General features: G+C 49.5%; 1 protein-coding gene across 7 annotated transcripts in view; it reads right to left on the bottom strand.

Annotated features, from left to right (window-relative positions):
• NTM (neurotrimin) overlaps positions 1-16,519 on the bottom strand; it is a 676,988-nt gene that overhangs the window by 73,691 nt on the left and 586,778 nt on the right. For all 7 annotated transcript variants that reach the window (XR_004643653.1, XM_034754499.1, XM_034754500.1 and 4 more), the window contains one exon: positions 9,196-9,321. Coding sequence is in view for 6 of the 7 variants with exons in the window: in XM_034754499.1 (XP_034610390.1) it covers positions 9,196-9,321 (126 nt within the window). In the remaining variant the exon portion in view is untranslated. The remainder of the gene's footprint in view (positions 1-9,195; positions 9,322-16,519) is intronic.

The raw sequence follows: 16,519 nt of genomic DNA, 5'->3' as shown, positions 1-16,519 counted from the left end.
CACACCCATTTCTACCCAAAGTGCCACGGGGACCAGAGACACTGAACGTACTTGGCTTAGGGGGCAACATCTGCTGTGAATGTCTCTGAGGCCTCAAAACGGGTCTTTCTGGAGAGCTGAGCTGGCCTGGCCTGGAGAACTGACCTTAAAGAGGTGGGTTCTGCTTGGCAAATTGCTTAGACAATTGTTGCAGGGCTAGATATATTATTGTTTAAAAGGCAATCTCTTTCCCTAGCGATCGTCCCACTCAGCAACAGATGGGTCCCACAGTGATAAGCGCTTTAGGGTACATCTACACTACAGCGGGGAGTCGATTTAAGATACGCAAATTCAGCTACGTGAATAGCGTAGCTGAATTCGACGTATTACAGCCGACTTACCCCGTTGTGAGGACGGCGGCAAAATCGACTTCTGCCGCTTTTTGTCGGCGGCGCTTACTACCACCTCCGCTGGTGGAGTTAGAGCGCCGATTCGGGGATCGATTGTCGCGTCCCAACGGGACGCGATAAATCGATCCCCGAGAGGTCGATTTCTACCCGCCGATTCAGGCGGGTAGTATAGACCAGGCCATAGATGTAGTCAGACTGACTGATGAGATGCACAGAAAGATAAGTTAGGATAGACAGACAGATCCCCTGATCGATTCCAGTTTCCACAATGCGAGGGGATTTTTTTAAAGCTTTTCTCATCCACCACATGTCCTCCCATGGCCAAGCCCCTCACATCAGCCTCTCCAAGTCCTCTGCATTGCACCTGTCTCTGCTCTATGTGCTCGGCAGGGGGGTTACAATTCTTTGAATTGTAATGGCTTTAATGGGCTGAATGCACCACAGGCTCACAAGGCGAGACAGGGCTAGAGTGACAACACCACAACGTGAAGTTTCTCATTCTCTTTGTGCGCGCGCATTATCGGGAACAGGGACACCGCTGTGAGCCTCCTGGCTGCCTCGCTGGCACGTGCTGCTTCTCGCTACATCGCTGATGGAGCATGGTGTGTGTGTGGGGGGGGGGGGGGGGGGGGGGGGATGGGAATGGCACATCAGAATGGACCTTTCTCTCTCCCGGCTTTTAGCCTGGTCTGGGGAGAGCGGGCAGAAAGGTTTCCTTTCCAAAAGAAGGCGTGTTTATCAGGAGAGCATCATGGATAGAACCACAGCAGGTGAAAGGCACCTGGACCACCCCACGGCCCAGGGCCCCGTGATGACTCCGACCTCCCCGTGGCCCAGCTCCCCACAACCCCCACTCTCCCACATCACTCTGTGGCCCAGTTCCCCACAAAGCCCTGACCACCCTGGAGCCCAGCGACGACCCGCTGCCCAGCTCCCTGGAACACCCCGACCGCCCCGTGGCCCAGCTCCATACTGCTCTCACAGACCAAGTAGCCTGAACCAATCCACTTCCAGTCCACCAACTCATTCATCTCAAGATTCCCCGCCTTGCTTTTAAGCCCTGCCCAGAGTTATAGAGAACTGCCTTGATGTACTGGACAGGGCGCTGGGCTGGGCTGGGAGTCAAGAAGCCTGGAGTCTATTCCCAGCTTCGCTGTTGTTGCAAGTATGGGCAGAGGATCTCATGAGACCTCTGCCATTTTTGGGCCAAAATCTCATCTATCTTAGATACTGATCTGGACACCATTCCTGCTGTGTCTGAGCACCTGCCAACCTCTATTGTATTTATATTAATATCAGCCCTGTGAGAGAGGCTGTGCTAGTGCACCCATTTTACAGATCGGGAACTGAAGCATGGACAGACTAACTGACTTGTCCATGGCCACCCAGGAAGTCCACAGCACAGCCGTGAAATTAATTCTGGTCTCTCCAAGTCCTAGGTGACTGTCCTAACCACTGGACCACCCTTCCTCTCTTCTACAAACAGCTGATGAAGTCTGGCCCAAAGATCACCCTGGTTCATGGCGATGTTAACAATAATCCACCACTGAAACTCAGCTGTGAACCCTGCCCAAATACCATCTCTAATCCTCCCCATTGAGGCAAACTTCAAGGTTCATTGAATGAAACAGGCATTTTCCGTGAGCAAAGCCATAGTGAACTGGCTTGTTATTAATAATCACAGCCTCAGCCCTACATCAGGATGCCTCATTACCCTGACAGTCATTATTCTGGCCCCTGACACTGGAATCCATCATGCTAAATGGCAATCTTTCTACGAAGGACCCCCATCAAGCCTTGGACCTGGAATGGACCCATGAGCCGAGAGCCCTGCATTAGAGCCCTATGCACACGGAACCTGAGCACACGCCTCGGATCCCCACAAATGCCACCTGTTTGAAAGATGAGTCTGATTTCTATCATCTCCATGGATAGGTGCCCCCGGGTTCACCAGCAGTGTCACCTCTCACTCTATTAGAGTGAAAGCTCTCTTCACTTCTGTGGTTCTCTTGTCCCCCACAGCTCATGAAGCTGTACTCTTGCGTAGCCAAGAGATTCTGGCATGGGTCTGCTGACACGCACTTGACAATACTGCTGTCACCATGACAACATTCGATTTACCCCCAAAAAAGTAAAAGGCCAGTAACCACGGAAACACTTGAGTGACCGTAACCTGACGGTATGGGATATTGTATCCCAGTTTGGGATAAGAGGGAAGGTCATCTCATGGATCAGTAAAAGACAGGAAACAGGGTAAGAATAAATGGACGGTTTTCACAATGGAAAGTGGCAAATAGCAGGGTCCCGCAAGGATCTGGACTGGCATCAGTGCTGTTCAATGTATTCATAAATGATCTGGAAAAGGAGGTAGGTAAACTGTGAGGTGACAAAGTTTGCAAGTTATACTAAATTACTAAAGATATTTAAGTCCAAAGCTGACTGTAAAGAGTTACAAGGGATCTCACCAAACTGGGTGACTGGGCAACAAGACGGCAGATGAAATACAATATTGATAAATGCAAAGTAATGCACATTGGAAAACATAATCCCAACTATACATACAAAATGATGGAGTCTAAATTAGCTGTTACCACTGAAGAAAGAGATCTTGGCGTCACTGTGGAGAGTTCTCTCAAAACATCTGCTATGTGTGCAGCAGCAGTCAAAAAACTAACAATGTTAGGAATTATTAGGAAAGGGATAGATAATAAGACAGAAAATATTATAATGACACTATTAAATCCATGATACGCCCGCACCTTGAATACTGTGTGAAGTTCTGGTTGCCCTGTCTCAAAAAAGATATATTAGAATTGGAAAAAGTAGAGAGAAGGGCAAGAAAAATGATTAGGGGTATGGAACAGCTTTCATATGAGGGGAGATGAAAAAGCCTGGGACCATTCAGCTTAGAAAAGAGACGACTAAGAAATGGAGGAATTTGCTAACAGTGAATACAATCTTGAATGGTGTGGAGAAAGTAGATAGGGAAGTGTTATTTATGCCTTCGCATAACACAAGAATTAGGGGGTACCTGATGAAATGCACAGGCAGCAGGTTTAAAACAAACAAAAGGAAGCACTTCTTCATAGAACACAAACTATGGAACTCATCAGGGGATGTTGTGAAGACCAGAAGTATAACTAGGTTCCAGAAAGAATTAGATAAGTTCATGGAGGACAGATCCATCAATGGCTATTAGGCAAGTCCCAGGCTTACTGAAGCCTAGGACTCTCACTCAACCTAAGACTAAAGTGCTCTATCAACCTGCTTCAGGCCTTGCACGTGACCCACCACAAATCACCATCGAGGGTCAGGCTTTGGAGACAGTTGAGCACTTTTGCTACCTTGGTAGCCAACTTTCTCAAAATGCAAAAATTGACAGTGAGATCCAGCACGCAAGTGCTTCCTTTGGGAAATTGCTCCGACACATTTTCATGGACTGTGACCTACAGCAGGACAAGATCCAGGTCTACAAGAAAATTGTTCCTACACTCCTCTATGGATGCATAACTTGGGTGACCTATTGACAGCACCTCAAGAGCTTGGAGAGGTACCACCAATGATGCCTCCTGAAGATCCTTCGTGTCAAGATCGCTGCACTAATGCCAGCATCCTCGTTGAAGCCAATGTCACCAGCATTGAAGCAATGGTCCTCATGCACCAACTTCGCTGGGCTGGACACTGTGTGCAGATGCCAGACACTCACCTCCCAAAACAAGTCCTCTACTCTCAGCTCACCCCTGGTCAGAGATCCCGTGGTGGTCAGAAGAAGCGCTGCAAAGACACACTGAAAGCGTATCTTAAGAAAACTAATGTGGACATCACAAGCTGAGAGGAGCAGGCCATCAACCGACCCCAATGGCGCCATATCCTCCATCAGGCAATGGCCCGCTTTGAGGAGAAGTGCCTTGCCTTCAAAGCTGAAAAGAGAGAGAGAAGGAAGGAAAAAGAAAGAACTTTCTCCCCGCAAGCAACTGGCCTGCTATGAAATGTGTACTTACTGTGGGCGGATTTGCAGTTCCAGGATCGGACTCCTGAGTCATCTCAGGACCCATATGTAAATTCATGGTAGAGATCATCCTCAAATCAAGGGATTTCCAATCCAATCCATTAGCCAAGATGGTTAGAGACACAACCCCTAAACCTCAACTGCCAGATGCTGGAACGGGACGACGGGCCGGATCACTAGAAATTGCCCTGTTCTGTTCATTCCCTTTGAAACATCTGGCACTGGCCGCTATTGGAGACAAGATACGGGGCTAGCTGGAGCATTGGTCTGACCCAGTATGGCTGTTCATATGTTCTTATGAAAGATGGAAGCAGCAGTCATAGGCTGGAACCCCAAAATCTGGCTCCTGGGCAAAACCCTGAGCATTTGGACTCCATCCCTTTTGGGGAGCAGGGGCCCAGCTGTGCGACTTGGGTTGGCATCTGAACTGCATCAGAGCTGGATTTTCAGTTCAGGGAGAAGCCAAATGTATTCTACGCTGTGAAATGTGAACTTCACCCATCTCTGGTAATTAGCAGAGTGCAAGATCTGCCTCCAAAATCAGCCAATTTAGAGCACCTCTAAAGCACCCCGAGGGCAAGTGACACAAGAAGGTTCTTTTGCAGTGGGAGTGGTTTCTCGGGAAGGATGCTGCTGCCTCCCACACAGAGTGTTATTTCTTGACCTTCATTGTCTTTCTCCCACTCCTGCTTCCTCACTTCACACAGCTGGAAAAGCTTCTCCTGACTGCCATCCTAATGATCTCAGTGCCTCGTAGGCTCTGACACCGGCGCTGACGGCCAGGGTGCTGGTGTCAGCCCACCAGATGCCAGAGCGTGGCCTCCTGACACCTTTTTGCTGAATTAATATTTGAAGGCAAAGTGCCTGGTGGGTCTGGCAGAACTTGAACTGCCCTTTAGAGCCTCCAGGCCCCATTTGATGGCTGGAGGGGACTTCTCAGCGGAGATGCACCAAAGATTGGGGTAGGAGTCACAACACTCTTGGATCTCTGCATTAAGCAATTGCACAGAGCCTCTTCCCTGCTCCACCAGACTCCAGAAGACTGAAGCACCTGCTCTTCCTCGACCCAATTGGATGGCTGTATTTGCTATTTAAGTTTTACCAGAGGTATCTGGCTGGAATAATATGCTGTGATGCAGAAGAAAAAGATGGGGGGAGTTGCTGCAGGTCAAGAGTGAGGTGCATCGGCAGAGATGCAAGGGGGTCTCAGAACCGGGAGAACAGAGCAGGCTGCTCGTCAGGAGAGAGGTGCATCGGCAGAGTTTTATGAGAGTCCCAGGGCTGGAACAGCAATAGGGGTGGTGCAGATCAGGACTGGAGTGCATCAATAGAGCTGAGAGGGGAGTCCAGGACTGGAGTAACTGGGGGCCCGGGTTTAAGTATATCAGCAAAACAGAGAGAGGGAGGTGGAGACAGAGAGAAAGGGCGTGTGTTATGAAATGAGATCTTGGCTAAACTGGAATAGGCTTTATACAGCTCTTTTCAAAAGCCGTTTGCCGCAGTGATCCTATTTTTTTTTTGTTCGTGGCGAGAGGAATTTGGAAAGAGAGCTGCCCGTGAATGGAGACATGTGCAAAGGAACGGCAGGCGTCTCCTGCAGGGAAACTCCCCAAAGGCCTTAAGCATTCAGCCACAGACACAGAAGAGATCACTCAAAGCCCCTGTGACTCAGTGACAGAGACGGCGTCAGCAGGAAATTCACCTGCTCCAGCTCTTAGCAAAAGAGTTAAATGGTAGAAATAATGCCCCCCCCCCCCCGCACACACAAGTAGTAACCTGGTCAGCACCAGAAAAGCATTCCCTCCCCCCTCCCCCCAAAAACAAGTGGTGTGAATGCAGCTCCCATAAGCACCATGCATTCAGAGGGGTTTATGAGTGCAAGCTGCTGCATATATATCACACTATACCAGAGCAATGCAGGCTGCTAGAAATCAGGTACCAAGGACTCCTCTGTTGTCACAGGAGCTGGAGGTGGATGGGAAGGAGCTGATGGGGAGGCGGGGGGGATGGACGATGAGTCACTGGACTTAAAGTGGCTAGAAAACAGCAGCAGAAAATTCACATTACACAGGTTAGCTCCTGCAGGGAAAGGCAGCGGAACCAGCTTCCACACCAGCTACCAGGGGGAGGAATAGCTCAGTGGTTTGAGCATTGGCCTGCTAAACCCAGGGGTGTGAGTTCAATCCTTGAGGGGGCCACTTGGGGATCTGGGGCAAAATCAGTACATGGTCCTGCTAGTGAAGGCAGGGGGCTGGACTCAATGACCTTTCAAGGTCCCTTCCAGTTCTAGGAAATGGGATATCTCTATTAATTATAATTATTACCGGCCATCCCTGCCTCAGCCCTGGCATAAAGGGTGGTCACTGAAAGACCTCACACTGATGGCGCAGGTTACAAATGCTCATTAGCATGTATGCAGGGTCTGGAAACCATGGGACCAGGGAGCTATAACCAACTCCCTGTGGCCCCTTTTCACCACTGCCTCCACTGCAGAGAATCCAGCTGAGGGAAACTGAGGCATGGGGGTGGGAAGTGATTCATCCAAGGTCATTGGGGAATAATTGGCAGAGCCAGATACATGGGTTACAGTCCCCTCCCTGCTCCTCGGACCACACTGCCTCTTAGAAGGTTCCCCTGTCAGGCTCTTTACAGAACCATGTCAAAATGCATTTGCTTGGGATTAACAAAGCTGGGGAGTTTTCATGGCATGTAGCACACTTTGAGGTCTCAGGATGCCCAAACATAGACAGATGACAGCCAAATAATCAACTCACAGATAGATGCCCCCACCCCCAGCTGCTGTAAAGGTGCTGAGATGGTACGGTGGGTGTGGGTGGAGAAGACACTGAGAGACAGAGGACAGATCAAATGCAGTCATAGCTACTTAGCTAGCGAGTGAGAGAGAGAGATGGCATGTCTGGCAATAAATAGGTAGGTAGGCAGGCATCGGAGCTGCCCTGTGCCAACTCTGAGCTTGGCACTCCCAGCGAGCGAGAGCCCAGCCCCATGCAGTTTGTGCGGTGATTAGTTCTATTGGGTTTCAAATGCAGAATCTCTCATCTGGGCCAGAAATCTGGTAACAGCTACTGTCGTAAATTATCCAACTCCACAGGTAATTTCTGATTAGCTCACTCCTCTCCCCTTGGTGCATCCTCAGTTTCCATAGCAGCTAAGACCGAAGTAAAATGGAAACATCTGGTTCAAGCACAGGTAAAGCTCCCCTGGGGAAAGAAATCTGCTGGATGGCAGCACACAGAGATAACAGCCCCTCTGAAAGCCAGCCGTGGCAGAACCTCAGAGACGGGGAGGGGAGTATGGGGAATAGAGCGAAAGGGGTTTGGGGGGGAGGGAGAAGAAAGAAAGCAAGCAAGAAAGAAGATGAATGGTTATGGAGTGGGAGCAAATGGATCAGTGCAGAGATGCCCTACCGTAAACGCTCGCTGATGGTGATAGATGCACTGGCAGTAACCTTGATCCAGTCCCATTAGATGCTCGCTATGGGAGGGAGCACACAGAGTGGCACGGACTTTATCAATCACCCACATGAAGGGCCCGCTCAGCAGCTTGGCCCACGCGGGGTGCATCCATCTCAAGCAGAGAGGCCAACGCACGCAGGGCAGGCTGGGTTTTGTAACAGACCCGTTCGAAAGGTGCCCATTGTAAGTGACAGGAAAGGAATGGAGTGAGGTGTCGGGGTCCCTGCTCCGTCCCTCTCGGGCCACGGGAATTAATGAGTTGGTCCAGCAGCCGCAGAAAGCACTGGGGTCGGCTGAGAGCGCTGGAGTCGCACTCAGACACTGCAGTGATTAGCATGGACTTAGACAGGGGAACAATGGGGCAAATGAGTATGTTTCTCAGGGGAGTTACATTTGTCTAATAGATACATTCAGCCCTGAGGTTCTTTCACTCCATGCGGGGTGATGGCAGAGAGCTGCCGATATCACAATCAGACCCTGCCCTGATCTAACCTGTCAGCAGGCTGGCGGGCACTGCAACCAGAGCCCCAGTACTCAAAGCCTTCCAGTCATCATCCTAACCGATCCTAACCGCTTGGTTCAATAGCATCTGAGAAACGCTGGAGATCGCACAACGCAAAGTGAAATTGAATAAAATCACAGGGAAAGTATTTTGAAATGTGATCAGACATCACTGAATTTGTGCCTATAGGAATTAACTCTCCAGCAATCCAATCCACTGTTACAGGCCTCTGTTGTTTATTAATTAATGAGAGATGGCAATTCATGCAATCTGTTTAGTCGTTTTCTTTCTTTTTGTACTGCTATTTCCAGCTCTCATTGGCACCGATATGGACATCCCAATGGTAACTTTTAATACTGCATTTTTTAAAATGGTGTTTTGTATAGGTCCTACACAAAAACAAAACGTTGCCCTTAATCGAACTTGCACTCACTAAGATCTCCTGTTATCACACTAGTCTGATTAAAGCATTCAACCCACGATCATGATAAAAAAACAAACTCGCACTTAGTGCAGGGTCTTTACAAACACAACTGAGAATTTGTGCCATGTTAGCCCTGAATCCTCTCTTCGGCACACAGTCTAAAACCATTTGTGCTCTCGGGATCAATTCCTGGGGCAGGGAAGGATGGAGTCTTCCTTCCGGGCCATCAAGCAGAACTGCAGATACTCTGAGGCCAGAATTCCAGCCTCCATCCGGAGTCCCCTCCTTGCAGCGTGCATCACATCTGTCTTTGTGAGTGGGAATGGCTGGTGCCCCTAAGCCCCTACTGCAGGGATAGCACTAGGAATGCATGAGGCCGCACGTGGCCATCTTACCTTTGGGGGAGATGTGCCTCCAGGTGATTGTAGGATCCGGTCTGCCCGTGGCTATACAGGTGAGGCTGATGTTGCCGCCTTCGTTGATGGAGATGTCGGAAGAGATCTCAACAATTTTGGGAGACACTGGAATGACATACAGGGAAAAGTGAGGAGGCAGCAGGTTCCGATTTGACTGTTTCACTCTAATTCTCCAGGTTTTGTGTGTGTGTGTGTGTGTGTGTGTGTGTGTGTGCGTGTGTGGAGGGGGGGGAGTTTGTGTGTGTAGTTGTGGATGAACAGCTGCATGTGTAGGTGGAGTCTCCCCATCTCACAATTACCAGCTAAGCAACAGCCCATCAGCCCCATCTAACACGGCAGTGAAGGACCTGGAGGTGACATTCTCCCACCCCCCACTTCCTTCCCAGATATACAGGCTGCTTACCCCCAAATCCCTCCTTAACCTACTCCCCACTCCGTTTCCACTGGAATCATGTCCTCGAGAGGATTAACTGGAGGAAAACACCCTCTCTCCCAGGCATTCCCAAACTGAGGCCGGTGGAGCTCTCGCTGGTGGGGTGCCCAGAGCTCACTCATCGCGTGGTGCTGATTCAAGCCCCTTGTTTGCAGCTGCCTCTGTGTCATGAAGAAGATTCTGGAGGCCTGTGAAAGAAGCTGGAAGCCAGGAGAAAGAGCCAGCCTAGCTGCCTCCATGAGCTGCCACTATACAGAAAAGAAAACAGTGGTGCCCTCAGGGATGAGATCCACTCGTTCTGCTCTTCACCAATGTCCCGGGAGGGAGGGGAGGAGAAGAGAACCAGATGGTTGGGCAACATGTCCAGGGTAGGATGTGTAACCCCTTGGGGTGTAGAGAGAACAGCCCCTTTAAAACCTCGTCCTGAGGCAGTGCAAGGCTAGGTTGTTCTGAGGGGAGGGGAGTCGAGAGAAAGAGCGTGAGAGGGACCTGGGGGTGTCTGTAGCTCCAGACAAGAGGGCCTACAAGTAAGCAAGTAAGCCCTCGCACAGGAAAGCAGGCGAGAACCAGCTCGAAGCCCGGGAGGGACAGAGTGGCTCACCGGGGACGTCCCAAGATGGGAGCCAGGAGGTGCACTGTGCTAGGAAGAAATCACTTGAGAAGCATAAACCGGAGTCACCGTTGACCAGAACTGTATGGAGCTGTGAGTACTGGTGCTTCTAACTTCGCATGGGGAATAAGGAGGGAGGCTGTAGCTAGCTAAGAGGCGGGTTGCTACTCTGTGTGGGTTTGTGGAGAGCAGCAGAACACCAGACAGGTTGGTTGTTGAAAGCGGGCGGGCGCTGAAGACGACCAGGAGTACCCAAGCAGAGGCAGTGCTAGTCCATTGGGGGCCCTAAGCAAGAATACTTTTGGCCTCTCCCCCCATCCCCACAACACATAATGAAAAGTGAATAGGGAGCCCCCTTGAGCTGCGTGGGGTCCTAAGCCATTGCTTAGTCTGCTTACATCTAGCATTGGCTCTGCACCCATGGTTCACTGATGGACTGGAACTCTGCCTGGAATTCTTGACCTCTTAGTCTAGACACATAGCACTTGGCAGTTATCCTTGTATACTGTGGTAGCAGTGGGTCCATGGGTCCTCGTGTTAGATGTAACCCTGTTTTGCCACTCCCCCTATCTTCTCCCCCAGTGTTTTTCTCCATCCATCCCTCTGTAAATAAATATTTCCCTTTCTTATGTCCGTTGTGCTATTCTGATGAGCATGTTTACTCTGGAGGGGTTGGAACAGGTGTCCCTGAGGTGGAAGGGAGTTTCCCTGTTGTGTTCCTGCGTATGCCTTTCCTTGGCCAAAGCTACCTGGCAGAGCAGACTCCGCCTTGGCCATCAGGGGCTATAGACACATACAGGGGAATAGGGAGTCCTGTCAACAAGGACGCATGAGCAGGAGGAGAGTAGAAGGAGCAGAACAGAAATGAAATGAAGAGCAAAAGGAAACAGCATGACGAACTGTATTCCAAAGGGACTCAGTGCTCCATGCACTAAATACAGTTGAAAGAAAACAGTTAAAGCCTTCCCCAATGTCACATTGCCACATGAGCAGGGGATGGGATGGGATCTGTGTGGTCTCCGAAGGGAGAGGAGGTCTCTGCGAGACAGACTCTCTATTAACCTTCATGAAAATAGTCCTGTAGAACTGAATAGAAAATAATCCCCTTTCTGTTTCATTGGACCATCCTATCGCATTTAATAGAAAACTTGGTTCCTGCTATGGAATTTTATAGGTTAAAAAAATAACCCATAGAAAGGATTCTATACATTCCATAGGTGTTCTGAATACTTTGCATAGAACCCTCAAGGTTTCGTCATCATTATTGTATTTTCTACAGGTCTTTTCTAGAAGAGGAAATGTAAGGCCAGATTCTCAGCTGTTGTAGAGCAGCATAGCTCTATTAACTTCAGCGGAGCGATGTTATTGATGCCAGCTGAAAATCCATGAATAATATAAAGAACCACTGCTACTCCCATTCTCGACTCTCACCCAGGCAAGACAGACATGGGCTACAGCATCCCCTCTGCTATAACACACCACCTCCATCTCTCTGGATTCTCACGCATGCACGATTAGCTGGTATGCACATAGACCTTTCCAGGGGACTGGCTGAGATAGAACAACTGCAGTGACTTTCCTTGCACATATTGCCTCTGCCACACAGGTAAGTAATTTATTGATCCGTAAAGCACTCCAAGACAGCCTGGAAGGGATTATGTCATGCTAGCCCCGGGCAATAAAATGAAATAAAATAAAATAAAAAGATGGGCTTTTTTGTGAATGCCAGTGTGATTAAGGGTTAGTGGCTGGAAGTATATTTAAAGTACATTTTAAGTGGAAATCAAGGTGGGTAATGAATTACCCTGTGATGTGAAGGACTGCTGGGAGTTCATTTTCCCTACTTTGGACACAATGGCTAATCTGCTAATCATACACCGGAGGACAACAGCAGAACAAATGCGGGCAGAATGGAAGAGCTCCTGGGGCAGTGCACGAAGATGATAGTGGATGAACTGTACATACATTTAGGTGAGTCATCTCAGCTCTTGCTAAGAGCCAGTCTAACTGGACTGCGGGTACGTCTACACTTTGAGCTGGTGGTGCCATTTCCAGCTCGGGTAGATATACTCACACTCACTCTGATTGAGTTAGTGCACTGATAGTAGAAGTGTAGCCACAGCGGCGCAAGCATGGATGGGCTGGCTGCCCTAAGTATGATCCCATCCAAAACCCTAGGCGTATACTTGAGTGACGAGCCAGTCAATTGGGTCCACTGTAGGTACAACTATCCGAGCTGGAAATTCCACCTCCAGCTCCACTGCAGATGTACCTTGTGTGTTCCCCTTTGAACCAACGCCCCAGCATGGTGCTAAGGCATGCTGTGCTGCGAGCAGTTCTGCCTACTGGAGGAGATGGAATTATATTCATTATTAGCTGTATGACAGTTACACCGATAGGCATGTCCTCGGGCCAGTGGCCCTTCCTGGAGAATCAGGACCATGCTGAACCTGTAAGCAGGTAGGTGCTCCAGGTGCTGGCTTGTTAGCTAGGGCCGGCGCTTCCACTAGGCGACCCTCGGCGGTCGCCTAGGGCGGCAGGATTTGGGAGCGGCATTTTGTCGCCCTTGGTGGAAATTCGGCGGGGGGGGGGGGTCCTTCCGCTCCGGGTCTTTGGCGGAAATTCGACGGCGGGTCCTTCACTCGCTCCGGGACCCGCCGCCGGTGTCCCAAAGATACAGAGCAGAAGGATCCCCGCCGCCGAATGCTCAGAGGAGGAGCGCTGCCGCCTAAGGCAGCAAAAACCCTGGCGCCACTCCTGTTGTTAGCCAATCAGCATGAGAACATCTGAGTTCTACAAGAAGAGTGCCAGAACAGTCTATGTGGGGAGCTGCTCAGATAGGACTGGCAATGCCAGGTGAGAGGAAGGAAGAGAGTGCTCCCCTTGGGGAAGGCATGGGGCTACAGGCTAGGGAGAACCCACAGGAAACACACGGGCTCCTGTAGGGGAGGAGCCGTGAGTTGGGGCTTGGAGGTGACTGGGAGAGCCCTGAAGAAAGACTGTCAGAGCCCTGGGAAAGGGACACACTAGGGAACCTCCAGTTGTTAGCTTGGTGAAAAAAGCTGATGGATTGGAGAGGCCCAGCAGTTTGGGGCTGGCTCAGGCTGGACAGCTGAGCCACAGGAGGGGCCAAGAACTTTTTGTGTGCATCAGATGGGACTCTGAGTACCTCAGAAGGAAGGAGCTGTTCCGTGACGTGGCCAGAGGGCTGAGGTACGGAAGACCCAGAGGGAGGCAGGAGGGGCTGGAGCCAAGGATACTGGCAACATTATGTGCTGACGCCATAATAAGGCCCTGACCAAGACTGGAGCCACACTGTGCTAGGAGCTGTACATAAATACAATAAGAGACAGTCACTGCCCCGAAGGGCTTACAGTCTCAATAGACAAGACGGACAAAGGAAATATTTATTATCCCCACATTACAGAGGGGACCTGAAGACAGAGAGATCAAGGGACTTGCTCAAGGTCATACAAGAAGAGGCAGCAATTGAGCACAAATATAAGTGCAGTGCCTTATCCTAAGTCCATACTTCCTTTCTAATGCAGCTCTGGGCCATTCATGAGTTTAAAACTACTGAATCCATTTTCATCAAACTTGGCTTGTTTTGTAGATCTCATTTAGGCTTAAAAGTCACGTGAGGTCTGAAGACGCTACTTACTGTAATATCACTTAGCAACACGTACGTTTGCATTAATAGGTTGTATTACATCATCTGACAAATGTAAAGAGTAGCCACATTATAAAACACAATTATTAGAAGGCAGGGTTAAAGTTAATCTTTCAACTCTGCTGTTCCTGACTAGGGAGCCCTTGCATTCTCTATCTTACCACTGTATTAGCTGTTAGATTTGTTTGGAGGCCTGGGATGGTTTTGGCCTTGCTTATAATAATATATGATCAGTTGATTAAGCACTTTCTGATCTTTGCATATAAATCCACTTAGCTACATGAGCTGCAATCGTTAGCCGCTTATGCACCAACTGGCAACAAGCCCACACCCACGCCCACTTCTCAGGAAGGGGTTGGAAGGAATCTATAGGTGCCCAAGGAATGAAAAGATTTCCCCCAATCAATGTCAGCTGGAGCAAGGCAGAAGTGACACTGGAGTACGTGGGGAAGAAAATGAGAGTGACGGGGTAGAGGAGCCTTTAGTTACCCTTTCAATTATATATGCAATGTTCAGATTTAACACGACAGTTATTGTATGCAAATTAAATGTTTGAATAATTAATCGAATTAATTATTTAAAATGCCTTTCTTGAGACTTAAGAGATAGAGAGTAAGGTTTTACTACACAAGGGAGAAAAGCCTTAATAAATAAGTGACCATAAATATAAATCTGATATTATTTAACATTCAGTAGTAATCCCATTATGTCTATATTAAAATGCATTATTATTTGGCCAGTATTTCTATAGCCGGGGGGGGGGGGGGTGGAGAATCTCGAGCCGAATGGAAGATGCAGATGGAACTGCACCCAGATGAGGACGAATAAATAAATCCAGGCATCCCGGGTGTGAATTCTCTCGTTGTTGCCAGTCCTTTTCTTCCTGGCATCTCTCTTGTTCGGGGGTGATTAAACATGGCAGCGCCAGTCTGCAGCGTGCAGATTTCCCCAGAGCGGGGCCTGTGCTTTTGCTGATCTCGTTTTCTTTGCTATGACGCTGGGAAAGGTATTTATTTTGTTCTGAGCTGATTCAGCCCCTTTTGTGGGTCCCCAGAACATACCCTGGCTTTGTCCCAGGGTCAGTGTTCATCCCTCTCGCCCACACACTCAGCAGGGTAGCAAACACAGGATTTAGCTAAGAGAGATGGCACACACACTATATATATATATACATAGAGGGTGTGCATCTGTGTGATGTGCATGTCGAATGGTATATGCACATCTGTTCACACAGAAACGCCCCGACATGTGTACCATGCTCATACCCAAATGCCACATACGCTTACCAGCAGACATATGTCCACCCCCTGCAGACACATGTGGCATACATACACAGCAGCACATGTATGCAGCTTTGGGTGGATTGCAGAGCCCCTTCCTCTGTGGCTACACACACCCACGCTCACATACGGATGTACCAGCACCCCATACACTGGGACTAGCAGGCACGTACCTCCTGAGCCATTCCCCAGGTGACATGCTCCCGGTCATTAACAGGATGTCCTCTGTGATCCCTCTTCCAGCCTGTTTTTATAACCCTCCCATATTTACATAAACATCTCTGGCTCTGCCTCCTCATTCGGTCCATGCCATCGCCCCATCATCACGATCTCCCCGTCTATCATCCCCGTCCTCGAGGGCTGTGCTGACGGTGCCCATCCCTTCCCCTGGTGTTATGTCCTTGCTCGTTTCCTCCACCACACCTTCCCGCCTTGCCGCAGCCGGTTCCTGATGCGCTCACTCTCACTTGCGTCCATGCTGCGCTCCTCAGTACAGATCGGCGAGCTCCACTTGTCTCAGACGAGGACCCCAGATTTCAGCCTCTTCTCTCAGCCAGAGCCAAACAATCCAAACTTCCTGGGTCTGCACAACTGGACTGGATATTTCATGAGCATACTGAAAATCCCAGTGCTTCCTGCTGAGCCAGCAAACAGAGTTGGCTCTTGCAGTCCATCTCCCTTGCCACTGAATGGGAGGCGCCCCCTCCAGGGGATTGAAGGGGAAGGTTAGTTTCTATGGAAGGTGAAGTTTGAGTTGGGTGTCCAGAGAGGAAGGACGGTCTAGTAGTTAGGGCACTCATTTAGGTTTTGGGAGGCCTGACTTCAATTCCCATCTCTGACACAAACTTCCTGCATGACCTTGGGCAACTCACTTAGTTTCTCTGTGCCTCAGTTCCCCATCTGTAGGACTGCACTACTTCAGACGGGTGTTGTGAGGGAAGAGCCATTAGAAATTGTTAGGTGCTTAGATACCATCGTGATGGTGGGGAGGGGGGGGGCACGTTAGCACCATCCATAGATATGGCCCATTTAAACCTGTGACTTCTTACTAGCATGGGCATTAATGAGTGTGGTTGTTTTTTATGATACAGACCATTGTGCATTGCGGGCTGGACTGAGAACCCAGCAAACTCATTTCAAACAGCCTTCAGATGGTAACAGCCTTTACAGAAGTGTACAGAACATCCTACATCAATGGTCCAAAATGCTACACTAGCTACAGCTAAGAACTTTCACTGGAGAATACTACTGGTTTTTCTTCCCCACAAAAAGCACAAAACTTGCATTTTTCAGCCTAGATGATGTCTGTT

This window comes from Trachemys scripta, chromosome 21 (assembly GCF_013100865.1).
Source record: "Trachemys scripta elegans isolate TJP31775 chromosome 21, CAS_Tse_1.0, whole genome shotgun sequence".
NCBI classification, from domain to species: domain Eukaryota; kingdom Metazoa; phylum Chordata; order Testudines; family Emydidae; genus Trachemys; species Trachemys scripta.
This window is presented reverse-complemented; position numbering and strand designations above follow the sequence as displayed.